This window comes from Pteropus medius, unplaced genomic scaffold, assembly GCF_902729225.1.
Source record: "Pteropus medius unplaced genomic scaffold, Ma_sr-lr_union100, whole genome shotgun sequence".
Lineage (NCBI taxonomy): Eukaryota > Metazoa > Chordata > Mammalia > Chiroptera > Pteropodidae > Pteropus > Pteropus medius.
In genome coordinates this window covers 18,120,883-18,147,307 of record NW_024349796.1, presented here as the reverse complement: position 1 = coordinate 18,147,307, position 26,425 = coordinate 18,120,883, and the positions used below count along the sequence as shown (strand labels likewise).

Here is a 26,425-nt window from a genome sequence, read left to right as displayed (position 1 = left end):
TTGTGATGACATTTGTGTAAAGAGATGGGTCACGGCAGACAGAGGGGTTTGGACATCACAGGCAATGTGTAAGGAGGCAGGGTCAGATTATCAGGTCCAGACCAGCCTAAAAGCCACAGTCTCAATGGACCGCCAGCCTAACACTGGCCTAAATTCATGCACGAATGTTATTTTCAACTTTGACAAGAAAATGAGAAACAGAACTTAAAATGTAACACTTTTATCTTGATGCTTTGACTCGGTAAAATTAGCAGGAGTGACGAAATTGGGGGTGTACTTGTCAGTGGCTTTTATTAACAGACGACTCTTAAGGATTGTTCAAAATGAACACAGTAGCAAAATTAATAATAAAAACTCACGAGGTTTCCTTGGGTAATGGCAATGCCGTCTGTAGTTCAGGCCCATGGGCCATTCGAGACACCGCCCACCTATGCTGCTTGGGGTGGGTCAGAAAGGACAGGTCAGGGGTCAGGACCCCCCCCCACCTGATTCCAGGAAGCTGTGTGTCTTTGGGCAAGTTACCCGGCATCTCTGAGCCCCATAGAACGAGGAACATTTGTCCTGCCACAAAGGGTGACTGAGATGGTGGGTGTCACATACTAAACCGAAGGTCCTGGGGAAAGGGCCGTGACAGGAGGGTGGGGTTGGGGTCCCGGGGCTTTGGGGTGGAGGTTTAGTTGAACTTGAACATCTGCAAAACATAATATTGTATCGATTGCATTGCTATTTACATGTTCCTCTGCAAAACGTAACATTGTGTCGATTGTGTCAATGTCGCTCTGCAAAATGTAACATTGTGTCGATTGCATCAACATTTACATGTCGATGTCACTCTAGAAACGTTCATTATCATTTGAGACTAGCTGTGGGCTTCCCTCACTTCGCAGTGCCCTGTGCCAGTGTTCAGAGTTAGCGGGAAAGCCGATTTTAACGCAGGAGGAGCCAGTCATCGAGGTCCGGATACTTCGAGAAGCAAAACGACAAAATTCTAAAAAAATTTCTATGACAAAGACGCTAACACTTCCTGTGGGACGTGGGGTGTGGGCATGTCATCTAGGGACGGTGTCCTGGGCCCTCAGGGGCGAGCACGGGCTGGTGGGTAGCGAAGCCGTGTGATAGCCCCTGGGCTTGGCCAGGCAGTGGGGAGCAGTTTCCTGGGGCCAGGCCTCTGTCCTGTCCTTCCCTGTGTCTAGAAGCCAAGACATCTGCCCTCTGCCTCCGTCCCAGCCAGGAGGCTGCCCCCCATCAAGCTGACCCCAGGGAGGCGGGGGACAGGAGCCCAGACAGCACAGGGCATTCGGGGACAGAGGGCCCGGGGGCCGTGGAGAAGCCCCCCAGAGAAGAGACAAGCAGGCAGCTGCTGGGCGTGGGTCCCGGCCGAGGCCACATCGCCACTGTCTCATCAGGCGTCCCAGCTGTCCTTCCTTCATGCGGAGACCGAGCAGCTGGACTCTTGGCACAAACCCAACCCGGCCACTCCTCCGGGCCCGGGACCTGCGCCCGTGACCTGGGGGAAGAGGCATCAGGAGCTGGCCTCGGCCGTCACCACCGGGGACCTGGTCTGCGCTTGAGCAGCCACACCAAAGCACAGCGAGACGGCAGACACCGGGGACACAGTCAGGCAGTTTCTTTGTGCCTTCGGTCCCCAGCCGCCGTGACAGCCCAGGCTCAGGGTGTCGGGGCCACTCTACAAATGCCTAACTGATAACGGGTGGCGGCCTACGGATGACCCGGGCCAGGGAGCATGCAACCAGACACTGCACCTCATTCTGGGCCCGACGTCACGGAGACGGACCGCAGCTGGTCCCGGGAGACTCGTGTGAGGAACAGGGGACGCCGGTACCGGCTGAGCCCACACTGCCCTCCAGGGACCGGTCAGCACTGGCGGTCTCGCCAGATTCCTGCCATCACCCTGCCCGCATCTCCCAAACTGCCCGCAGCGTAGGAATCGTCGTGGGGGGCGGGGTGGGGGGCACGGTCTCAGGAATAAGGCACCTCCTTCCACTTTTCTTGCGGGAGAAACTGAGTCTCTAAGGGGCCCACGGCCACCTCGGTCACACGGACGCATGGAGGGATAGGATTTCATTGCTGACATTTGCCGAATGCTCATCATGTGCTGAGGACTTTACAGGCGGAGTCAGGATTTGAGCCTCGACTCCCAGTCTGGCTCACGTTACGGCCCGAGGTCTGACCATCGCACGCCCGACGGAGACGCGGAACGGAACGGGCTGCTGAGAGCACAGGGGACAGGCGGGAGGCGCATGGCAGCCGCGTCCAGCACTGGACGGTGTCGCTACCACGCTCACACTTATTTTGAGGGTCCCCACTTGACTCGGGGGGGCGTTCTGGTGAAGCCCATTCACCAGTGGCAGGAAACCACACCCACGACCGACGAACACCCGGAGGAATTCGGGAAGGGCAAGAGCTGTCCAAACACAGACGCGGATGATGTCGACAGTGCGTTGCTGGGTGTTCCCTGGAGCAGAGGTGTCCGAGCCAGGGGCCCCCTGGGGGGAAAGTTTAGAGGGGCCCAGTAAATCTAAAAAAGAAAAACCTGGCCACGTGACAGCGAAGGCTCTTTCCAGCTGTGACAGCTGGCCTCTGCGGAAGCTGGCCATTTATTCTATTCACAAACGGATTTGAAAATCAGAGAAGTGGTGTAAAGTGGATGGCTATTACTGTCCAGATGGGAGGGCACTGCGTCCCTGAACGCCGTGACCCATCCGGGGGTCCAGGCAGTACGTCTGCGTCACCAGCGAGCAGCTGTCACCCTCACGGTGCACCTGACTCGGGGCGGGAGCTTTGAAATCAACGGACCCTAGACCTGCAGTCCCCACCACAGGAAGCCGGATCTTGGGCTGGACCCGGGAATCAGTGAGAGCAGAAAGGAGAAAGCGAGGCTCGCGTGAGGCTGCCCTGCTGCCCCCGAGCCCAGGACCGCAGCGAGCAGACCTGGAGAGACCGCAAGGCACAAAGCCCCCGGCCAGCTCTGGAAAGGAGATCCTCTAACCCCTGGACGCCCCCCGCGTCCCCGCGTTGCCAGGGGTTACACCATTTTCAGGAGCTCACAGGAAGTGGAGCGGTGGTGTCGGGACGGGAGAGTGGGGAACGGGGTGCGAAGTTTTAGTCTGGGAACCTAAACTTCAACCTTTCAAAGTCTGGGAACTTTAAAAAGCTCTGGAGGTGGATGGTGATATTGATTCCGTGACGATGGGAATGTACTTAATGCCTCCGAAATGTATGCTTAAGAGTGGCTAAAAATTTTATGTTATGTATATTTTACCACAAAAAACCTCCCAGATTTTAGACGTTTGAAGTACAATAACTCTAAAAAAAAAAAAATGTGAAAAACATCCCGCCTAGCGTGTTAGGACTGTCAGATTTTTTTCCGTCCTTTTAAATATAGGAAAGAAAACTTTGCAAATTAAAAAAAAAAAAAAAGCTTTCGGAGGGATTTCTGCCCGCAATTCGACATCCGCAAACCCATCAATGCGATGCACCGATGCGCACGTGACTATCCCGCGGACGCAGAGCAAAGAATCGTTTGACAAACCACGACGCCCTCGGAACGGAAGGGAATGTCCCCCGCGTGGCCACGGGCGCTGCCGAGAAGCTCGCGGCGACATCAGCATCCGCTCTGCGAGGCGGAGGGCTCCCTCCCAGACCGCAGAGGACGCGACGTGCACATTCCGCCGCAGGTTGTGGCCGCCGCAGTCACTCGAGAAGAAACAAAAGGCATCCGAATCGAGAGGGAAGATGGAAAGCGCGCTCTACTCACAGCTGGCACGATCCTCTCTATAGACAACCCCCAAGACTCCAGACGCAGAACCTACGAGAGCCGAAACCCCAAGCTCGGCCACGTTCCTGGCTATGAGGCCAGCACGCGCGTCCGCCGCGTTTCTCTGCACCAGCAGCGAGCGATCTGAAGAGGCAATGAAGGCGAGGGGCGCATTTACGGAAGCTTCGGGGGCTTCCGAGGGCATCAGAGTCAGCCCTCCGACGCGGGAGCGTCCCCGCCAAGGCACACGCGTCAGCGCCCTGCATTTCTCGTGCCCGCGCTCGCATCTCATATTAAAATTAAGTAGAGCAGACAGATTTGGCGCCGCCGGCGGTGTGGACCGCGTAGGACCGCGTGGGACAGGCGTAAACAGCGGAAGCGCACCTACGGGCAGGTCGGCGGGGGCCCGGGGCCCCGCCATCCTGCCTCCCTTCCTGGCTCCAGAGTCCAGGAAGCCGGGAAACAAAATCCCAGGCCCCTGGGAGGAACGCGGCCTGAGTCAGCCTCCCCAGGAGGTGGAGGGGACGCAGCACGTTTGCCGAGCGGGGTGCTTCTCGCTTGAAAAGTCCGTGGGGTTTTTTAAGTTCAGTTGAAGAAGGGACTAAAAGTGTTTTTAATTATGTTTTGTGACGAGGAGCCAGAAAGACGCAGTGTTTGCCACATCTCTTAGTTCTCCCTGTTCCCAGGCCCCGGGCTGGAGTCAGCTTTGTCGCAGGCACAGCCCTCCCTACCCGCACCCTGTCCTCTCCTGCCAACAGCTTCGTCACTGGGATCGGCTGGGATCTGTGCGCAGAAGCACCAGGGAGAGGGCGATGCTGAGCCCAGGGAGCTCTGCTGAACGGGCGCGAGCCTGGCCCCGGCCGGCCGGGGAGCCAGGGCCTGCCTTCTAGGCCGGCTTCTGCGGGGCCAGCGGCGTGGCCGAGCCCAGCCCAGCCGGGACTCTTCTCTGTACGGGGGAGGAGGGCAGAGCCCGGGGTGGGAGGGGAAGAGGCCCTTTTGACTTTGACATTCTAGTTCTTTTAAAGGCCAAACCCTTTAGCGGTTCCAAAGAGCCTTAAAAAAGAGAGAAATGACACTGATGGGAAAGGAAAAAATGAAAAGAGAAACAGATACTAAAAGATGGAGGACAGGTTTTCTCTCTACCAGGTCAGCCTTCTCCCGGGCCGAAGCCGAGCTGACACCCGAGGCTCACGCGGACGCGGACTCAGGAGGGGCCGGGTCAGGCAAGGAAGGAAAACCGGTCCCTGCTCTTGGTTTCCCTGGGCTCCCCAGGAAGAGCCCAGAAAAGGCCCGGATGTTCAGGCCTGCCCGCCTGTGGGCACTTCAGCCCCACCGTGGACCAGTTTCGAGGGAGAAAAGGAGCTGGCTGGAGACAAATCACGCGGCTCCCAGAGAATGAATAAACAGCCACCTGCCTTGGATGGGAGGCCCCCCAGCAATACTGAGATTTTTTCCAGTTTTATCAACTCAGCAAACACTTATGAAGTGCCCACTGTGGGCCGGGCATTGTGGCGGTCACAGGGTCTCTGGCTGGAAGGCACCTTCGGGGGGATGAGGCACAAGCACTGACACCCCGAGAGGCCTGAAGCACAAAGGAGGAGGTGAACCGGATGCTGGTAGCGGGGCTGCCCGCTCCTGGTCCTCGGTGGGGCTGAAGTGCCCACAGGCGGGCAGGCCTGAACATCCGGGCCTTTTCTGGGCTCTTCCTGGGGAGCCCAGGGAAACCAAGGGCAGGAACCGGTTTTCCTTCCTTGCCTGACCCGGCCCCTCCTGAGTCCGCGTCCGCGTGAGCCTCGGGTGTCAGCTCGGCTTCGGCCCTGTGCTGCTAACAGAGGCGACCTTCCCCAGCTCCACTTCACGGAAGTGAAAATAAAGGCCGGGAGGGGAGGGATTATTCTGTCTCGGATCATCAGGAGCTGGCAGCACAGGCTGGCACATCTACGAAGGGGGCGAACTCCCCCTAGAAGCCTGCCTCACCACCCGCTCACCTTAGGGACGGCAACCACAGTCACAGCGGCCCCAGCCCTTCCAACTTAATCCCAAAGACACACCAACCAAAACTCGAAGCAGGATAAAAAATTCATAAGCAGGCTGGAGTCACAGGCATCTCCACTCTCTGGAGTGACAGCTCCGCCTACTTGGGAGGGCTCTTTGTGTAAGTCGATGCCCCCTTGTAAGTGAGCTGCAGGGGACACCCGGTGTGGGGAACAGGACACCACAAGAGGAAAACCCAGGCAACTGCTCTGCCCTTGCGGAGCGAACGAGGCTGCGGGCGTCTCAGCCCCGGATTTGAACGAGCCAATGGTCTCCCAATGGCTGAAACAGGAAGCCAGATAAACAGCGGGCGATCACGGGGGGCCGCGCTTCCCCTAAGCCGGGGCCAGCTGCGCCCTGCGCCTTCCTAACAAAGTCCCACTGACTCACCGGCCGATTTTCCTGTGTTCGGCTCCGGGGCCGCGGCACTCGCTCCGCTGTGTGGACGTCACCCCCGCGCAGCGCCCCGCGTACCCCCACTCGCGTCCTCCCCTCTCCGCCCTCCGCCGACCTGGCCCCATGCTTAGTCCTGTGACCAGTCTCTGTCGGCTCTGAGGTCAAGGGGAGGTGAGGGGCTCAGGTGAGCTCTCCTCCTCCACCCGTCCCGGGACCCCCGAACGCGTTCCCTGGGCGCGCGCCAAAGAGCACAGCTGGAGGAGCCGCGCGGGGCGCCCCTCCGAGCATCCCGGCGCGCGGGGAACAGCTGGACCCGCCCGCGAGGCCACCTGCCCCAAGGTTCGGCTCGCTCCGCTGGTCTGGAGCAGACGAGCGCGGGGCGTGAGGTAACGGGGCGCTGGCTGTCTCTGATTCCAGGGTCTCCACGCGCTGTAAGTGGCAGGGATTCCCCAGGAAGGGAAACTGAGGCTCGGAAGGTTGGAGTTGGGTGCCCTGGTGACTCAGCCCCTGGATGGGACACACCGCTCCCCTCGTGTGACTCTGGCGCCCCTCCCACGCCCGCCCGCAGCCGTCCCCGCACCGAGCGCGCACCTCCCCGGGGCTGGTCCCCGACTCCCGGGACCTGCCGGCCGAGCCCCGCCCAGTGGCCCCGTCCCCGCGACGACCCCGCGCGGGCCACTCACCGGTGCGTGTGCGCTCAGGTCCCAGAGTCCACGCCGCCGCCGCGCACGGTCGCGCATCCCCGGGTGGCGCCGACCGGCGCCCCCTCCTCGCGGGCGAAGTTCCTCCCGGCTCCGCGCGCTCGCACTCGGGCCGCCGGCCCCGGCCCACAATGCGGAGCGAGGCGCGTCCTGAACAAAGTGCGTCCCCGGGGCCGGGGCCGGGGCGGAGCCTGCTGACCCGCTGCCCCCGGCGCGCGCCGCGGCCCGGCTGCCGGACCGCCCCGCCCGCCTCCCGCGGTGCCAGCTGAACTCGCCGAGGGCGGAGGCCGGGCGCGTCCAGGCTCGGTCACTGAACAGCGGCCCGCTGGCCCCTTCCGCCCGCTCCTTCCCGCCCCGCCCCCCGGCCGCGGGGAGGCGGCCGCTCGGTGGCCGGCTGGGGCCCGAGCTGGCAGGGCGGAAGCCTTCGCACAATTAAGCCTTTCCTGTGCCCGGGGCCCGCCGCCTCCGCCCCGCACGCGTCCTCGCGCCGCGCGGCTTCGCAGCTCTTTGGGAGAGGGGACCCGCCGGCCTCCTCGCGCGTCTGGCTCCGCCCCTCCTGCGCCCCGCGCCCGGCGCCAGCCGGGACTCTCCGCGCGGAGGGGGGCCCCGGCGCGCGGGCGGCAGTAGGTGCTCAGCAAAGTGCGTGACTTCCCCCCACTTCCGGACTCCGCCTCGGCCCCGGCTCCTTAAAGGGCCGTGGGAGTGGGCGGAGGGGGAGAGGAAATGACCGGACCCTGGGAGATGAAGGAAGGGGGGGCCCCTGTGAGTGGCGCAGCCTCTCCGGGGTGCAGGCACCCACCCTGCCGCCCGGCCTGGGGGCCTCCAGGCTCTGCGGGAGGAGCGAGCCGATCAGGTGGCCGGCGCCCTGCGGAAGAGGGGCACCCGGCCATTGGGATCGGACTTCTCAGCTGCCCAACGCGGGGCTGCTTTACTTCCGGGGCCCTGGGATCGGAGGTCGGGGTTGAGGGACAGAAGATGCCTCCTCCCCGGGACTTCTGATCCCTTGGCCAGCAATATCAGCCAGTGGGGGCTGAGCCAGAATGAGCCCCCACCCAGGTCACAGTGCCTGTGGACCCACGGGACACGAGACAGTGAACGCACAGTGACATTGAGGAAGTTCCCTACTGATCAGAGCTGGACACAGGTCCCCGCCCGCACCGGTGCGGGGCGGGGGAGGGGAGGGCTGGAGGGGGGGGGACACAAGGCCCTACCTTGGGTGCTACCCAGAACAGGAAGAAGGCCAAAGCTGTACCCTGTAAGGGTTAAAGGTCATCCATCCCACAATCTGTGTTTCTGTCCCTTTTATGAAGGGCTGGCTGGTCATGCAGGTCCCCTTGACCCTGCTTCAGTGTCCCCACCACAAACCTCCAACAGTAAAAAGTACCAGGAGCCAAATACGGTAGCGTGAGAACAGGTGGAGTGGGGGGCCAGGGAAGGAATGCGGCGGCGCGGTGGGGTGCGAGGCTCTGAAGGAAAGAGGGCTGGTGGGCGGGAGCCGCAGAGAGGAGCCGGGAGGGGCTGGTGGGGAGCCTTGGACCCCGCCCGACCCCCAAGGGGCCTACGCCGAGTGCCCGGTCTGAGTGGTTTTCCTCCCAACATAGCGATGACTCAGTTGCTCTGAATCAAGCAAATGGATTTTCCTTAAATGTGAAAATCAATAAGAGGTAAAGGCGAGGGCCTGGCTGCGGGAGGGGGGGGTGCTGCTGGGGAGTGACGTGGTTGGGGAGGGATGGAAACAGTGATATTTGGGCTCATGCAGGGGACCGGGTCACGCACTGTGTCCCTGCCCCCACCCGCTCACCCAGAAGGTGCCCCTGAGACACCCCAACACACTCGACAGCTTCCCTGGCCCCCTCCTCCACCCACAGCTTAGAGCCAGTCTCCAGTGGGGACAAGAGGCTGTCAGCCAGAGGACTGAAGTCGAAGTGACAAGTGGGTTTTAATACGTCAGCCTGGAACCTGTTGTTGCCCCATAGCTGTTCAGATGGGGCTCGAGGTGGCCTTCGGGAGCCCCAGGAAGTGGAGTCAGTGACATTTTCAGGCCCAGCTGGCTTCCTTGGGGGCCCTGCCATCAGACCTCCTTCCATGAGGCCCGGGAGGGACCGTGAAGACGGGATGTGAAGACAGCACGTCGCTCTATTTTCTTGGGCGTTTAATAAACGTTATTAACGCCTCTGAGGCAGAGTCCAGGGAGCGCCCCCCCCCCTGCCCCCCGCACAGCGGAAAAACACCAGAGGCATGCTGCAGGGCAGCTGCTTGCTGGAGCGCGTCACCTCAGTTTGCTCATCAGTAAAAGGGGGTGTCGATGCCCAGGGGACAACAGGGGACAACACTAGCCACCAGCAAGGCTCCGGGGAAGGTTTGGTGAGATAATGGAGGAGAAAGGGGTTTATCCGGTTCCCCGCAACTATGAGCAAAGTGAGGTTATCGCGCAGGGCACTGCTCCTGTCCCTGTCCCTCCTCCCCACGCAGGCCCGGGCAGTCCGGGTATGGGCTCCGTGCTCGAAAAGCGTGTCTGAGTGATGGACCTCCGCGTCCACTGGTCGCCTTGTCCCTTGCAGCTCCATTCATTAACCAGCAGGGGGCTTCATGCCGGGATGGCGTTGTCCCCTATGTGGCCCCTCAGGCTGCAGGCCTGGTCTCAGGGCCCCCGGTAAGAAGGGCCCTCTGCGTCGACTGCCCGAGCTTACGAGGACCTGGGAGAAGAGTCTGTAGGTGCCGTAATGAGAGCTCCACGAGAGCGAGCGAGTCCCTGCCTCGTCATGAAGATGTGTCCCTCCCTCTGTGTCGGTCACCAGGAAGGGAGAGGAGCTGAAACCCATCACAGTGTTTTCCCGGAGATGGCTTTTGAAGAGAGCTGTTTCTCTAAGGGGCCGAGAGGGGAGGGGTGCGATTGGCGGGGACGAACGTCCCCCCCCCATGAAGCCTGGCTTGGCTGTGGCGATGCCGGAGGCGGTGACAGTCCACGCTCAAGCAGCACTGCCCGTGCCCACCGCTGTTCTAAGCGCTGACTGTACGTATGTCAACCTGCGGAATCCTGGCAGTGCCCCTATGAAACAGGGGTCATTTTCACCTCCATTTTATAGGTGAAGGTGGGCGGGGCCAGAATAGGAGCCACGAGGGTCTGGGGCCCGGGCCGTGCACCCGGGGACGCAGAACAGGCTTTGGAGTCACCGCCGCAGCCCAGTTTCACTGCATCCTAAGCGTGTGACCAGAACGCTGGCCTCTTCCCATTAAACAGAAGCCGCCCCATGCCCCATGCCTGGCTGGTGGGGGCGGGGCTTGATGAGAAGATGCAGGGGAAGCTCTGGACCAAGGCCCAGCACACAAGGGAGCCTTTCCCTCTAATCCGTCTGTGGTTTGAGGCACTGAAGTGGTGAGAAACCATTTGCATCCGTGAGGAGCCATCTGTCCAAGCCCGTCCACCCTGTCCACCCCGTCCACCCCGTCCACCCCGGCCTGCAGACAGCCGCTGGGAGCCAGGATTCCGAGTTCCACCCGGCAGAGGCCTGAGCTAGCCAGCCAGCCGGCCAGGACCAGAGGGGAGCTGGCTGCAGCCACCGGCTGGGCAGCAGGACGGGAGGAGGGGCCAGGGGCAGCTCCCGAGCTGCTGGCCAGTGAGGCTGGCCAGGGCCCCACGTCGGGGCTTCCAGGACAAGGGACTCTGGACGCTGCTCCCAGTGTCCCCTTGCGCCCGCCCCGCAGGTCCGAGGTGTGTGGGTGACTGCTGGCCCGCCGAGGCAGAGGATGTGCCAAGCAGCCGTGGGACCGCCGAGCTCGCACCTGCCGCCTAGCCAGCTGCCCTCCCCCTGCTGCTGGAAGGCGGCCATGCCCGGCTTTGCCCGAGTTCTCTCCGAAGGCAGGTGGGAAGGCGACCGGGTCACCGCGCCACGCGGGGGCCCAGGGAGCCTCGGCTGCAGACTGGGACCCTCTTCTGCTGCTTCAGAGGCACGTCGGTCCCTCAGGCCTCACTAGTCCTCTGGCCACCCCACCGCCTGGGGGGGGCGGGGACTGAGGAGCCAGGAGAGGGCGGAAGTCTTGAATGGCACCCGCTGGCTCCCCTGGGAGGCGGGGTGCTGTGGGAACGAGCAGCGCAGCCCGGAGGGCGGGGGCTGGGGCGCGCGGGGCGCTGGATGAGGCTCAGGCCAGAAACGAGAGCAGGGCCGGGTGCGTGGCTTCGGCCGCTGGCGCTGCCCTGGCGGACTCTCGTTCCCCACCCGCCGCCAGGGGCGTGGGAGGCTGCGTGGGACGCTGCGCACGCGGCTGCGCGCTTGGCCTGTCCACGGGGAGCCTGGGGACAGCGCACCCAGAAACGCCAGGTCTCTGCGAACATCTCCGCCAGGCAAATCCGAGCCACACGTCGCCCGACACCTAGACCTGTGCAACACGCTGCGTGTGCCAACGCACATCAAAGCTCGGGGCAGAGCTCCAGATGGTGACGTGGCCTCGCCGTTGGCCGCATCACGCGTCGCTGGCTTTCCCCGCCCCCGCCCCGTTCAGGGACCGGCCCGGCCGCCAGAGTCCGCGATGCTCAGAGCGGCGCCAAGGCCTCAACACCGCGAAGCGGCCCTGGCGGCCGGAGACAGCGCGCATGTGGCAGCGGCTGCAGCCAGATGCGGGGCACTGCTGACCCCTGCTGGCGCCTTTCTCCCTGCGGCCCCGGGGAGGAGGGGGCGGGGCGCGGGGACGGGGAGCCCGCCCTGGAGGATGCAGCGTTGGAAAAACCTTGCAACCCGTCTGGGCGGCGTGGGAAGCAACGCCCTAGCTCAGAAGCCCCTGGCGGGGAGCTCCTCCGATGAGACGGAGAAGGATGGGAATCAACCCCAGACGGGCATCCGGGCGGAGAGACACGGACTAGCCGCGCGTCCTCAGCCTCGGTGGCTGGGAAGGCTCCCTGCTGCCAGTCAAGGGGCTGGGAAGCCCCTTGAGCCTAAAGCTGGGAAGCCGTGAGCAGCACCGCACCAGCCAAGCTCAACCACTGAGCCCGGAGAAGCGGGGAAAGAGAGAAAGAGAAACCAACCTCCCTCTCGCTCTGGCCATCGTTTTGTTTACTGTGGCTCCCACAGCCCCTTCGGCCAGGGTTCCGGCGATGACCAGGGCTTCAGCCTCCCCGTTTCCGTGAGCGGCTGGCATTACGCTCGGGAAGATGGCTGCTGGGAAGGCTGACGTCCAGAGGGCTTGCATCTCTGGTTGGGCATTTTAAAAATCGCTTTGCACGCCCAAGGGGGAAGAGTCACGTCTTCCAGAATGTTCCCCGGAATGGTGAAGGAGCCCGGACTCCGACGGGTCCAGCTGAATTAGCCCGGAAACCTCAGAAAGAGGCGAGCCACTCATTTTTAATCCGCTTCCTCTGGCTGTACCCCACTCCAGCACGGACCCCGAGCTTTCCTTCGAGTCACAGCTAAACTCCTCCACAGCCGTGCGTGTCCCCAGCACCTGCACTGCACACAGCGCCGGGTCGGCCAGGCAAAGGCGTGCCCGGCCTGTCACGGCTCCACTACACGGCATCGGCTGGTTCTCATCTTCCCTGACCTGCGCATAACACCCACCCATCATTGATTTATCCAAGACAGGCGCACGGGGCAGAGAATGACAGAGCAAACACGCCTGTCGCGTGAGCCGAGGTTCTCCAGAGAAACGGAACCGACAGGTAAAACTTAACCACGCGGCCGTAAACATCATGCGTTTAGGACATGGAACAGCACGGTCGGAGCCCGTCCTCTGTCCTGTCGTCCTGGAGGAAAGGCTCTGTGGAGCTCCGTGTCGGTCACCTGCGTGTCCGGCTTTACGCTCCTACGGCCGTATCCGCTGTGTTTGCATCCGAACTCCGTGGCTGGGGCCACACCGTGTCCATTCTCCTACGGCTTTCTGTCTCGACTCACGTTATATTTGTGTCATCTCAGTGACAACCCGGCTTCTAACCCCAGGGCTCCCTGCTTCTGAGTCACCCCGAGATGGACAGCCACCATGTGACTGCATATCTCAGCTCTCGCCACCGAAGCTTCCTGTGGTGTCGCTCCCTGGTCTGGGCCCTGCCCATGGCTTGGACGTGGCCTCTGGCACGTCCTGCCCACTGCTGTGGGGACGCCAAGGCCATCCTTCCCCACTAGGAACCGATCTTAGCCAAAGCTCACCTGATGGCCTGGATCGACCTTCCTGCCTGTGGCAGGTTATGTTTTCCAAAATAGGCCTGAATGCCGCCTCCCACCCCACACGGTCTTCTGGGGCCTTGCCACCCACACGTGGGGAGGTGGCGTCCGTGTCCCCTTTCCTTGAAGCCGGGCGGGGCTCTGAGACGGTGTCAACTGGGACAGCCTGGGGAGTTCTGCCTTGCGCCTCCGAGGCTGGGTCACACAGGCGGGATGGTGACCCCTGCCTCCCTCCTGGCAACCCAGCTGCCACGTGTGAGGGACGGGGCCTCACCAAGAGACATGTAGGGGTCCCCCATGTGATGGGCCCCAAGCAAGAACCATCCGGCTGAGCTCAGGGGACCCAGAACCGTGAGAGAGAAAAGGAAGAGACTGTTGTTTTCAGCTGCTAAGTTGGGGAGCTTCGTCGTCACCCAGCGACAGTAACAGGAACGCTGTCTGTCTCCACCTGTCAGCTGCCTGCCGTCCTTTATGGCCTAGCTCCTTAGCACAGGGCATCGGCGCAAGCAGAGCGGGTCCCCGATTCCCACCGTGAGGAGTCCCCTCCTAAGCTGACCGCCCAGCACCTCTGCCGCGTTCGGTGCACACCTCACCCCACATCCCCCCGGAAAGTCCCGAGTCAGACTCCTGGCACCCAGCACGATGCTGGGCACAGAGCGGGTGCTCATGGCTCCGTCTGGATGGACGACAGGGGCCAGAACACCTGCCAGTGGGGGGTGGGGGGGGGCGGCCTGAGTTACGAAACGGAGCTTGCACTCACTTCAGAGGCCTCTGACCCACTGGTGTCCCAGGACAGTTGGCTTTTCTGCTGGACACCTAGGACATCTCCAGTGAGAGAAAAGATTGGAAGCCTCGAGTGGTCTTGCGGGATAAACGATGTGTCGGCTGGGCTTCCTCACGCAGCTGCAGTCAGCGGCCGGGCCATGGAGGCGCCATTCCCAACCTCGCCAGCAGGCGGCAGCCCTGCTCCTGGTTTTCACTGCCAACTGTGAGCTGAATTTCTTAAACGCTAGCTGAGCACCTGGCGGGAGGCGCTGTGTGGGCCGCAAAGGCTAAGCTACATCCCTGCGTTCTGACACCTTCCCAGCAAGCGGGCTCCGTCTCCTGAGCTCGTCTTCGGGTTGCTGACTCCGAAAGTCGACCGAGCCTGTTGGGACAGAGGCGGCCAAGGTCTGGCTTAAAGCTCGGTCACGTCCAATGTACTGCGCTGCTTTAAACTTCTGCTGTCCGGCCAGGTGACCACAGAGAAGGTGGGAGCAGCAAAGGTGGATGGGAGAACAGCTGCACAGACCGGAACTGACGGTCAGAGGAACCTCTCCAGAGCCTCCGGCCTCCGACGGCCAGTCTCCCCGGGCCGGTGGCGCACGCAGGTCCCCTTCTGCTCCCAGCTGCCCTGTGTCCCTACCCACACTCTTGGGAGCCATCGCACGGGCCAGGCCTATTTTCAGAGGCGGCAGCATGGAGGCTGCAGAGGGAGCAGGGCACAAGTGGCCCCGCCACGCCCAGGCCCAGGGGAAGGGAAGAGGGAGCCCTCGTCACCTAACAGCGCGTCCAGCCAGTTTCACAGTCCTCGATGACCGTGAGTTCCTGGGTCACTTTTCAGGGTCCCCTGGAACACTCCACTCCCTCTGTCCCTTTGCAGCTGGTGTCCCCTTTTCCTGCCTCCCAGCATTTTATCCTCCGACATGGACGCCCAGAATTCCTGGCCTGTGTGTGTGTGCCCCTGGCCGGCAGGCTCATGTCGCCTGCAAACTCCCAGAGTTTCTAGGATCCCTCCCTGGGACTGCGGATTCAGAGACCGAGGGCCCAGGGCCTCCTCTGACCCGGCTCGTCACGGCCTCACAGCTCAGAGCCAGACCCAGAGCTGGACACAGCCTCGGAGTCACCGTACGCCCCGCGTTGTCCAGAGCCACACAGAGCGGCTCTGGCCGCGCTGTGCCCGCAGAGCTGGGGCTGCTGGCTGGGTGGGCCAGTGCGGGCAGGGTCATGTGACTGAGGTCAGCCCGAAGAAGTATCTCCGCCCTGAGGGGCTTTCGCCCTGTGTGCCCTCCCAGCGACTGATGGTGTTTCTGTGATTGCGACATCAGACTCAGCCCTGTCTATGCGGCGGATGACCCTGGCGCACCTTCGGCCACCTCAAAGGCCTCCCTGACCCGCCGAGTCTTCTTCACATGCCGACGGGCAGTCCGAGCCCACGCCTGGGGGCTCGGCAGCATGCAGAGAGCACGGCGTGACCGAAAGGTGGGAGTTTTGGGAAAACAGACGACGAGGCAGGACCTGCCCGGCTCCTTTATCTCCAGCTCTGCCCGGACAGCTCCTATGACGTGAGCTCCGGCACCGCCTCCGGATGAACACGCAGGCGATCATATGTCCAGGTTTGCCTGGGGCAGGCCGGTGGCCTTCGTGGAATTCCGAAGACAGACATACCTTCTGTACTGCACTTCGCAGACACTGTGTTTTTTTTACAAAATGAACGTAATACCCTCCACCAGCAAAAACATTACAACTTGCCGAAGGCTCCGACGATGCTCATTTTACAGCGAGGAAGCGTTTTTTAAAGTTAAGGTATGTACATTGTTCATTTTAGACAAAGTGCTATTGAACGCTTGATAGACTACGGTAGCGTGTAAACATAATTGTTACAGGCACCGGGAAACTCGCTTTATCGTGTTAGTCATCCTGTCACGGTGGTCTGGGCAGAGCCTGCAGTACCTGTGAGGTCTGCCGGTCCCATCACCATCCCATTCACCATCAAAAGCATTCCAGTTTGGATGCCGCATTCCACAGCCTCTCTGTTTATAAGCACTTTGAGATCCCCTGGAGAAACCCAAGGGTGACTGGATGTCACTCTCCTTTTTTGGACTTTCCCTAGGACGTTTCACAGCACAGGTGGCCTTGTCCTCATCGGGGAATTCCACCTGAGGACTAACTCAGACCAAAGAAGGAAGTGCAGCCGTTTGCCCTTCTGCAAAATCTGGGGAAGATGCAGAATCCAGAATCCTGAGCGAGAGCCGAAGGGAGGGAGCGTGGTCCCGTGAGAGCGTCTTTGGGCGGGAAGCCCACGGAGTCTGGCCGGTTGCGGTCTGGGGGTTTAATTCACGAACCTGTTTGTTTGTCGCTGGCTCAGTGCGAGAATGACCAGGTTTCTCTTCCTGCCCTGGCTGGGTGCTTCGAGATATCCTAATCTTGGGGAACCTTGTTTATAGGAAGGGCCTGGCCAAAGGTGTTTCTGAAGGCAGAGAGCAAGACACACCTAGCTAAACACTTCACTTTCGGGGTTGTAAAGTGCTTGGCTTTATTCCTGGATGAGAGCTAATTCAGCAACCGAGGGTTTTAAAGGAAGCTTTTGGGGGCCTGAGCCCTGACCCCTGTCCAGTGTGGAAGATGTATGTCCATGTACTGAATCTTGGAGGTGCAGCGTGAGCCCCAGCCGAGGCCCCACGTTTCAAAACAGCTGATTTGGGGGATGGGGTGGGGCATTCTCCTTCGGGTAGCAGGGAAGGTGGGGGCAGCTCTGGGAACAGGCGCTGTCGGAGGAGCGAGTTAACATTTACTGAGCATCTAACAAACGGGGGCCACCGCTGAAGGCCTGCTGTCCTATGGGGGTCCCACGTTACCCCCACAGCATCCCCGTGGGTCACTCCCTTTCGCAGATGCAGACCTGAAGCCCAGAGGGGCTAAGTGTCTCGGCCTGGGGCTCAGCTAGTAATTGGAAGGGGCAGGATCAGAGCCCACGGGTCTGTCTCGGTCTGGAGCCACCAGGACAAGCAAATGTGAGAGCCCCCGCCCCCACCCATTCTCTGGGGGCGCCGGTCTATCAAGGGTCTCGGATCACATGTCCATCTTACCATCTGGCTGATAGGAAAACCCTGAGAAGTTCCGAGCGCACAGTGGGTCCACAGAACTGGCCCGGGCCTGGCTGGTGCGGGTCCCCCCGCCCGCGTGGGGACAGCGCGGCGGCTGGGCGCCGTGACGTCAGCCAGCGTGGTGCAGTGTGCAGAGCCCGCAGGTGGGCGTGGCCGGGCCGCCCCCCCCCGCCCCAAGCGGAACAAAAAGCGCGCGCGGGCTCCCGGCCGCCGCCCCGAGCGCTTCCCGCCGCGCCGCGCGATCCCGCAGCAGGTGAGTGCGCCAGGTGAGTGCGCCCGGCGAGCGCATCCGCTGCGTGCGCGCCCCCCGCCGGCGCCCGCGCCCCGTGAGTGCGCCCCGCTGCGGCCGGGCATCCAGCGCCTCCGCGTCCTTCCCGCCCGCCGGGGCCAGGGCAGCTGCCCGAGAGGTGGAAAGTAAGTGGCGCCGGACCCGGGGCGCCGTCGCGGGCGCGGAGTGGAGAGAGGTGGCTGCGGTCAGCCCCGCGGCGCTTTCGGGAGGCCCGTCCTTCAGCCCTCTGAAACCCCGTGCCCTGACCCCGGGCGCCCGGCTCCCCCTCCGCCTGCGGGTCCCGCAGCGGGACAATGGGCGATTCTGCGCGCCCCTGACGCTCATGGTACGGCGGGGGATGAGGGCATCCGCGCCAGCCCCTCCCTCCCTCCCTCCCTCGCCCTCTTGCCCCGGGTGGGGCGGGCGGACATCTGGCCTCGTGGCTGGCCCGGGTGTCTGCCCCGAGTGCAGGTGTGCCTTTTCCTTCTCGGAAGAACTGGATGGAAGCTGCACCGTTTCCCTTCTCTACCCACGTCCTGGTGCTAGGTGGGGACCATTACAAGCCCCATAGAACCCTTAGTAGATGCTGTGTGGCCTCAGGCCTTGAAGGCTGGGGAGCAGGAAGTGGCTGGTACTGAGCACAGTTAGGGCAAGTGGCCAGTTACCCAACAAGCACCAGCTGGGCAGGTGTTTCATCTGCTCCCCAGGAGTGAGTTCTGCAAAGTCCTGGTCCCCGTTCGTTTGTAATGGACCCAGGCCCTTTGCTCCTGGCCTGGGCGCCAGCCACGGTGCTCTGTGGGGGTGACTGAGTGGGCAGGCCCTCCCCTGCCCAGAGCCTGTGCATTGGGGTCCTGTCACAGGGGCACCGAAGACATCCACTGGGCCCTGGTAGAAAGCGTATCCGGAAGAGGCAGCCCGCGGTCTTGGTGAGAGACGGCTGGGAAGGCAGACAGGCTGAGTCTTGACGTTGGATTTGCCACTTAATACGCGGTGACCTTGGACAGGTGATTTCTCGCTCTCCGGTTGCCTTTGGGGAGAGTGCTTTGGGGACGGGCTGCACGGACCCGGCACACGTTAGGGCTCAGCCTCTGTCTTCTCCCCATCACCCGCTCCAGAAGCCACGGAGCCTGGAGGCGCTGGCTGCTCCTGTCCTCGGAGCACAGCTTGGGGACTTGTGTGGCCTCCTGACTCCCCGTCCAGGCTCTGTCCTCAGCCCTCGGCCGGCTGTCCCATCATGGAACAGTCAGACAGGAAGGAAGTTTATCTGCTGGAGTGTGGTGTGGGCCGGAGGGCGGGGGAGGGTGCAGAGACCAGCCGGAGGGCCGGCCCTCCAGAAGCCCAGTCCTTTTGCCCCCATCTGTCGTCCGTCGTCCGTCGTCTGTCCTGCCCCTTCCTTCCTGGCCCGGTGTTTTCTTTTTTAATTGCAAACATCTGCTCTGGAGCCAGGCTTCCGACCGGAGTCGCAGCCTGGGAGTCTGGTGTTGACACTGGGTTGGCCCACGAGAGGTGAACGGCGGCGTAGGTAGCTCTTAGCCGGGTTGCCCTGCCGGACACTCGTAAACGGGTCCTAGCCAGCGTTTCGTGCGTTTCGTGCGTTTCGTGCGAGCACAGTGAGCGCCCGCTGAGGGGGGAAGGCGTTGTGTTTATTTACTGAAGATCTGGCGGGGAGGTTTCTGGTAGCTGCTCACGGGAGTTCGTGCTGGGCAGGTTTACTCCAGGATAGAGCATCATGCGGTACACACCGAGGCGCTCACGGGAATCTGGGGACCGTCCCCTCCCCTTACTCGGGTGACTTGGCAAACACCTCAAGAGAAACAACTGAATGAACGATTGATGCTCCAGCGGGTCTTTCCCGAGGATGAGAGTGAGCAGGTGCCTGCACGTGCCAGCCCCAGGGACAGCCTGGAGCCGTCCCGCGTTGTGCTGGCCAGTCCGTGCGGTGAGCACCGACCCATGGCAGCGGCGGGAGCGGCCGGTCAGACAGGCAGACCCCTTCCAGACCCACCTCAGGCGCTGGTTTACCGTTTACTTTGCTTCTCTGCATTTCCTATTCCTAGAGCAGCTCACCAGAGAAATGGCCGCCGTGAACACAGCAGCTCTGCAGAGTGCTTTGCAGCAGCTCGTAAACCATTTAAGGACAATGTGGCTTCGCCCGTGTGATGTGGACGGAGCTGGGGTTAGAACTCAGGACCTAGGTTCTCACTCTGCTGCATGGCCAGGGAGGGGGACAGGGGGGCCCGGAAGGTGGGTCCCAGATCCCCGTGGGTGTGCTGTCCCCAGGTCTGGTGCCACGGGGGGGTGGGGGAGGCGCAGCAGGGGTCCTGGGTACCGACAGGAGCCCTTTGCCTGGGTTTCCGGGTGTCAGGAGTTGCTATGGTGACGCAGCTCCCCAGGAATTTGCTGACGTCAGTGCTGAGTGATTCCCATGTATGGTGAAGTGTGTACATACACAGCAGCCGTCCCTTCCAGACTGTGGCATTTCCAGTGCTCCCGAGAGCCAGCAGGCCGCAGCAAACACGACGAACAAGGAAGAAACAAGTTTGCAGCTGGAGCACCCGCCCGGCCAGCCGGGCACCAGAGCCTCGCTGTCCTCGGCCGCGTGGGCCGGGCCTCCGACGTGTCAGCTGCAAACAACCCGTTTTCGTGAGGTCTGAGCGCCCTTCGTTTTTACAAATCAACCACAGAGACGTCAGACCTTTTCAGCGGGCTCAGCCATCGTCACCGCTCTAAGCTGACATCATCGCAGACGGGAGCAAAGAAGCGACCTGCTGAGGACACAGGAGACTCATCACAGTGCAGGGTTTTTCCTGTGATGGTCCTGACGTGCGTGAACCACACACCCCCGTTTCTACCCGAGTCAACCTTCAGCTTTCGGAGCTGCGAGGGGGGACAGCTCTGCTGTCAGAGGGAGTGCCCTTGTCAGCTCACAGCCCCACAAGGGCCACCGGGCATGGCCTCGGAAAGAGAAAAGTCATAGTAGAGAGAGGGGGTTAAGTGACCATCAGTGCTGGGGGGCCCTGGGCCTGGAGCGACCTTGCTAACCTTAGAGAAGCGAGTGGTGTGCGGGGTTCAGAGAAATCCCGGCAGGATATGGGACGCGGAGGCCAAGCCCACGTCGCCACGCTGGCCATCTGTCCCCTGCCAGTGATCATCACTTTCAGGGACAGTCTGTTTCCTGGGCTTCTCAGTGTCACCCCAAGACACAGGCCCTGAACCTTGACTGGCGAGGCCCCTCCTCCCCTCCTCAGCCACCCCCCTGATGTGGGGGCGTGCAAGAAAGGGTGACATCTCTGCTGGGTACCTGGCCAGACACCACAGAGCCCAGGTGACCGAAAGCGCGTTTCTGACTTGACAAACACCCGGCAGGTCTCTGCCAGTGCAAGCAGGTGGGGACGTGAGCTGTGCCCAGAAGTCATTCTTTGGCCCTAGGGAACGAAAGGTTTGGACGAGGAGAGTCGGGTTTTTCCACTGGAGAGATGAAGACGCGATGCTTCGTCGCATCGCTGGTTCGGTGAAGGAAGTTATTCCGGCATTTCACGGTCCTCCATCTCCGGGACGCTTTCTCAAACTTGAGACCACATGGAACCCGCCACCTCAGCCCAGCCCTCACGAGGTTTAGGGTGCACCCGGATCTGTGCCCTGGGTCTGCCCCTTCGGCCCCGAGGGGGACCTGTTAGTGGTGAGCAGAGGGAGGGGCGCGTGGGGTCTGCGGGCCCCGTGCCGTCACGTCCAGCTTGTCCCTACACCCTCGGCGTGGACACTTGAGAGCCAGCGTCCGGCTCGGAGGCAGGCAGACGGGCTCAGAGCGGAAATGACTGCCCTTCGGCCAGGAAGGCGGGAGCACCACCCCACTTCCCTGACGCTGAGCTGTGCCCTGAGCTCCGACCTGGGGGAGGTCTGCCCCCCGTCTCCTGCAGGGCCCCTGTTCCCCAGAGGCCTCTGTACAGTCCGGGAACTGAGAGTCTGGCTTCCTTTTAGGGCAGTCCAGGCCCCTGACGGATGGGGCGGGGGGCGCAGTGAATAGAGGGCCCTGCCCCCCAGAGAAGGGGGTGCAGTCCTCCCTGCAGCTGAGAGTTTGGTCCCCCGAAAGGATCCCGCATGGCCCAGCTGAGAGGTGTCCCGGGCAGCTTTCCTCCCTGGCAGGTCCCCGGGGCCCAGTCCCCGCCCATGTCCCTGTACCCTGGAGCCCTGCCGGGCCTGACACGGGGCCATCGCGCACAAGGGGACGTCTGTGGAGCTGTGGGTCCCTCCACAGGGAGGGGGCTCTGGCGTCCGGGAACAGAGCACCGCTTGGACCGGCTCCCAGCTGCGGGGTGGGGGAGGTTGTGTCCCTCTGGGGTGCTCCTGGCAACAGAGCGGTCCCCCGTGGGTTCAGGGGCGGCAGGGGAGGGGAGGGCCGGGCACCGGTGTCCTGCGTGCTCATCACGTGCAGGCGCTTTTCAGTGTGGGGGGTGGCAGCATGGCAGGTGGGGTGACAAGTCTCAGATCTGGCCGGTCTGCGCTGGACCCCAGTTCTGTCTCCTGTGGCTGAGTGACTGCGAGCTAGTGGCCCGCTGAGCCGCGACCTCTTACCCGTGGGCGAGTGGGCACGCGCCCCCCACCTCCAGTCCTCCCAAGGGAATGAGATTGTGTCCACCGTCCGGCACGTGGCAGTGCAGTCTGTCCCCAAGCTCTGAGGTGACGCTCGGCCACCTCGTCAGAGGCAGAAGAGAGCCGGGGGCTCCATGTGACAGGCCCATTTTCCCCGGAAGCTTCCCCAGCAGACCCCTCCCCCCGGACATTTCATGCCTGTTTCTGAAGCAGCCCCCACAGGGAGGGGCCCGTGGCTGGCTTTGGTAGCTGGGCTGTGCCCTGGAGCTGGGGCTGGGGGCACCACTGAGTCACTCGGAGTCAGGGTTCTGTTACAGGAAGGAGGGGGACGGGAGGTCAGGGGACAGTAATGCGCCCCCATCGCAGTGTCCTCCTTGTGTGGTTTTGCAGCCCCGAGCTCTTGCTCAGCCAGGCAGCTGGTCCCTGGTGTCGCAGGGCAGGGAGGGGCCGTCGGAGGACCGGCCCGGACGGAGGACGGCACAGAGGTCGGTGGCCAGCGGGGCCGTCCTGCACGTGTGTGAGCTGCTGCCGTTCAGACCCGGAACGGGGAGCTCCTCGTGCAGAGGCGGCCGGCCCTGCACCCCTGGGCGGGGACAGCGCACGGCCCCCAGCTCCGAACAGGCATCGCCGGGCTCCTTCTCGGCCAGGCCCTGCTCTGGGCTCTGTAGGGGTGGACGGGGTGGCCAACCACAGCCCCGACATGTGGGAGGTGTGGTGACGGTGACAGGGCTGGGGAGTGAGTGGGCTCTGCTGCGGGGGGCTCGAGGTGGGGGCGTCTCAGGCACCAGGGAGTCCCCGATAGGGCCTGAGTGAGGAGCTCCACAGAAAGGACCTGTGGCCTGGCTGGGACGGGGGGAGGGGGATTCAGCCTCCGCGGCTGCCTCTGGGGACACTTCCGCCCACGAAGTCCCTGGCTAAAGCGCTGAAGGGACTTGGCTGGTCCCTTTAGCTGGAAAGTCCGGAGTGAGTTTGGCCGAATTCGGTGGCTGGATGACGTCACCGCACAGTGGGTTTCTTTTGTCTCTCGGGTCTGTCTTTCCTGCTGTCAGCTTCGTCCTGGGACTGCCTGTTCCCCCTCGAGACAACGCCCCAGAGCCCCTGCTCCCCTCCTCATCGAGGGGGGGGGCTCGCTTCCAGAAGCTTCTCGTGGACATTTTTCTCTCCAGAGCCCCCAGAGCTCCCCATCTTATTCTGTCTTGTTGGCCTGAAATGTGTGGCCGGCCTATCCTGAGCCAGTAACCTTGACCGATTAGGTTAGGTCCAGGCCACACGATGTGGCTGAAAACCAGGGTAGTCAGCAAGAAAAAGGTGGCCATTCCCTCGAGCCCGGCACGTGGCTGGGGTCTCCCTTCAGGAGCCCGGTGAAGGGACAAGGCCTTGAGCTGGGCAGCGAGTGTGTCCACAGCCAGGAAGGGCCCAGCAGCCCCTGTGGGTGGGCTCCCCAGCCCGTCTGCCCAGGACGGACCCCTCCAGGGACCCAAGTCTCAGCCGCGGGGAGGCCCGGCCCCCCGCTTGTCCACGAGGAGGGCCCCGCGTGCCGTGGCCCTCGCACGGGGTCTGCGTCTCTGAGCTCTGGTTTCGTGAACGGCGAGGCTGCCGCAGCTGGACGAGGGCGCGGGACGTGGGGAAGGGGCCCCAGGAGCTCGGCTCGGCCTCCTCTGCTTCTCAGGCCCTGCCCGTGGCCGCCTGCATCTCCGTGGCCCTGGAGATGACTTCCTGTCTGTGTCCAGTTGCAGAATGCCGAACTGGGGAGGAGGCAGGAGGTGCGGGGTTTGCCAGAAGACCGTGTACTTCGCCGAGGAGGTTCAGTGTGAAGGCAACAGCTTCCACAAGTCCTGCTTCCTGTGCAGTGAGTCGGGCCAGGCCCTGCGGGTCCCTGGGGATGGGGGGGGAGGGGCACCCCCAGGCCGGCCTGTCAGCACCCTGGGGAACTGGCCCCTTGGGAAGTAAACAGCTTGACATTTGGCTGAAGCTGCAGCTGGGGCGGGAAGCACTTAAGGGCCTCTTTGTTGCTGCAGAGGCCTCTTCCAGCGGGACCAGCTGGCCAGAGCGGGTGGGGGTGGCGGCCTGGGGGACGAGGGCCAGGCTGGGGAAATTTTCCACTGCGAACATTCTCATCTTTCCCCTCTGCCACAGTCTGTCACTTAGGAGGAAGATGCTTTTAGCCCAAGATTTCACCAGCCCGTGAGCCCGAATCACCCCTGGGTAAAAGGCAGCTCCGGGGGAGGCGCGGCTGCCCCTTCCCGCCCGCCTCGGGGCCGCCCTCACTTCCCTTCCTGCTCCTGCAGCTGGGAGAAGGAGACGGGCACCAACGCTCTGTGGCTCCCACCCCCAAAAGCCCAGAGCCCGGAGGAGCAGGAAACCGGGGCAGCCGGAGACGGCCAGCGCCTGGGCTGGGGTGTTCCCCGAGCCCCCAGGAAGGGGTAGCATGGGGGGAGCCCCCCAGACTCCTGAGCGGCCGGTGATTGGTGGGGGAGTCCGCTGAGAAGAGGCAGCTGCAGCTCCCACGTCCTCCTTGGGGGCAGCAGAGTGGGTGCTGGGGTGTCCTTGCCAACCCCCGCTTCCGAGCAGGCCGGTCGGGCAGGGCGCGTGCGACGCGGCGTTGTTACGTGTGTGCTCACGGACGAGGTCGCCCGCTCCTCTCCGCGTGGGGTTTCTCTGTCATGGGTGCGGGGGCCCTGGGGGGGGTGTCGTGAGCATCGGGATGCAAGGAGCTTGGGAAATGGAGCACTCACAACAACTGCGTATTTAGTAACTGAAAGACACTCCCGACACACGTGTGCAAGCACACGCGCACACACATGCGCACACAGACATGCATGTACACACGTGTAAGCATACACGTGCGCGTGCATGCATGCATACACACAAGTGCACACGCGCGCACACACACGTGGCTGAGGCAGCCGCAGTGTGGCCGGCCGGCCTGCATCACGTGAAGCGGAGCTGCGGGACTCTGCGGCTGCTTCGTGCCAGGCGACTTCTGATGCAGACAGAGTAGGGTCCCGCTGGGCCACCTGTTCACCAGACCTCCACCTGTGGAAGCTGCCTAGTGCAGGAGTGACAGCCCGTGGGCTGTGCCGACGCGTGGGGACAGACAGCTTGCCGGAGCCTCGCCGGCCCCCACCCTGGGGGAGCTGCAGACAGCAGCGGCTCGTCCTCAGCAGTTCACCGCACTGAGGAATTCTGAGCTGTTTATTTTTTCAGAGGGAGCGGGAGGGCTTGGCATGGCCGGGAAGAGGGTCAGGCAGCCTCTCTGCCCTCAGCTGTTGCTGATCACTGACCAGAGGCCAGCTGTGGCTGAGCCGCCCGGGCTTGCTGTCCTGCTCGTTGGGGTGGCCGTCGGGCAGGCAGTTGAGGGGAGACAGGAACTGGGGGTGGCAGAGGGAGGAGGGAGCAGGCCGGGCCAGGATGCGAGCGGTGCCGGGGACTAGAAGCAGCTGCAGAAAGTTAGGCCGGGGCAGGGCTTGGACGGGCGGCCGACACTAACAACCACCGGGAACGGCTGTGGGTCTCTGGGGTCCCCCGCTCAGCAGTGGGGCTTCAGAGCTCAGATGGTCTCCACGATCCAGGCCGGCTCCGCGACCTGCTTGTTCCCGGGGCCCAGAGCTGCTCCGAGCTCTTGGTCGGCTGTTGACAAGGACGTGGAATGGAAGAGCTGCCACCTCTCCGGTTCCGTGAAAAGCGTCCAGCTTGGGTTCGAGGATCCAGGGTGACCCATGGAGTCAGGGACTGTTCCCTCAGGGAGAGAGGCCCCAGGCTTGGGCCGGGCTGGCGTTCGGGGCCACAGTCCCTTGCCAGCCGGGCCCGCGTGTGTCCCCAGAAGCTGCTCTGGGCATTTCGGCTGTGGATCAACCCAGCTCAGTGCCTACCTTCCCTTTCTAGGCTGGGACAGGCAGGAAGACAGGGTGACGCACAGGACGAGGCCAGGGACCGTGGCCTTGGGCTTGGCCTTCGACCCGGGAGCAGGGACGGAGAGGGCCTGCACTCCCGTGGTCTCCGTGGGGTCGGCCAGTTCCCGTGCACGGGCAGGAGAGCCCAGCTTCTCGGTTGGGGGCCCGGCGAGGCTGAGGCTAGTGCCTGGCCCTGAGCTGTGACCGGCCCCCTCCAGGGCAGGCTGGGGTCTGGCCCGACCCCACGGTGGTGGCCGATGGGACTGGGCTGCTCTTAGAAGCCCACATGCCCTCGGACACCAGCGCCTCCCGAACCGCAGGCTGAGCTCTGCTGCCAGTGTTCACGTCCCACATGCTTGGCCTGCCCGGAAGGGACCTGGGCGGCAGAAACGGCCAAGTCGTGCTGGGCTCTGGCCCAACCCTGCCTCTGGCCGGTTCTGTGAGCCTGAACTTCTTTGTGGGCCTTGCTTTTCTTCCGGAAGCAGAGAGAATCACTCTGACTTGGGGTGGGGAGGGGGCTGACCCTCCGCTGGGGATGCCTGTTCCCAGACGGCATCACGAGGCCTCACGTGGCCAGGTGGCATCTGGATGCACACCCAATGCTGAGTAATTTGCCCAGATAACGAACCCGTAACTCTCTTTTTTGGCTAATTATTGGGTAGAGGTTCACTCAGAACTGCTTGGGTGAGTCTTTGGTGGAGCCCACAGGGGCGGAGGGCCAAGGCGGGGGGTGGGGGGTGGGGGGTGGGC

The 26,425-nt window shown here is 62.8% G+C and overlaps 2 protein-coding genes and 2 long non-coding RNA genes across 6 annotated transcripts in view; 3 read left to right on the top strand and 1 right to left on the bottom strand.

Annotated features, from left to right (window-relative positions):
* NAV1 (neuron navigator 1) overlaps positions 1 to 7,512 on the bottom strand; it is a 155,927-nt gene extending 148,415 nt beyond the window's left edge. Inside the window, exon 1 of the mRNA XM_039883565.1 lies at positions 6,892 to 7,512. The gene's annotated coding sequence lies outside the window, so the exon portion shown is untranslated. The remainder of the gene's footprint in view (positions 1 to 6,891) is intronic.
* A 597-nt stretch (positions 7,513 to 8,109) lies between these two features.
* On the top strand, positions 8,110 to 16,320 carry LOC120619269 (uncharacterized). Its single transcript, XR_005657455.1, has 4 exons — positions 8,110 to 8,308; positions 8,511 to 8,573; positions 8,778 to 15,623; positions 15,931 to 16,320. It is a non-coding gene; the product is annotated as an uncharacterized LOC120619269 (long non-coding RNA).
* A 757-nt stretch (positions 16,321 to 17,077) lies between these two features.
* Positions 17,078 to 26,425, top strand: part of CSRP1 (cysteine and glycine rich protein 1) — a 15,516-nt gene continuing 6,168 nt past the window's right edge. For 2 of the 3 annotated variants that reach the window (XM_039883563.1, XM_039883561.1), the window contains exons 1-2: positions 17,121 to 17,177; positions 23,513 to 23,631. In XM_039883563.1, coding sequence (XP_039739497.1) covers positions 23,520 to 23,631 — 112 coding nt within the window. In that variant the 5' untranslated portion in view covers positions 17,121 to 17,177; positions 23,513 to 23,519. Of the gene's footprint in view, positions 17,191 to 23,512; positions 23,632 to 26,425 lie in introns of all 3 variants that reach the window. The other variant, XM_039883562.1, reaches the window with a different exon arrangement.
* Positions 23,638 to 26,365, top strand: LOC120619270 (uncharacterized). The gene is made up of 2 exons (XR_005657456.1): positions 23,638 to 23,987; positions 24,071 to 26,365. It is a non-coding gene; the product is annotated as an uncharacterized LOC120619270 (long non-coding RNA).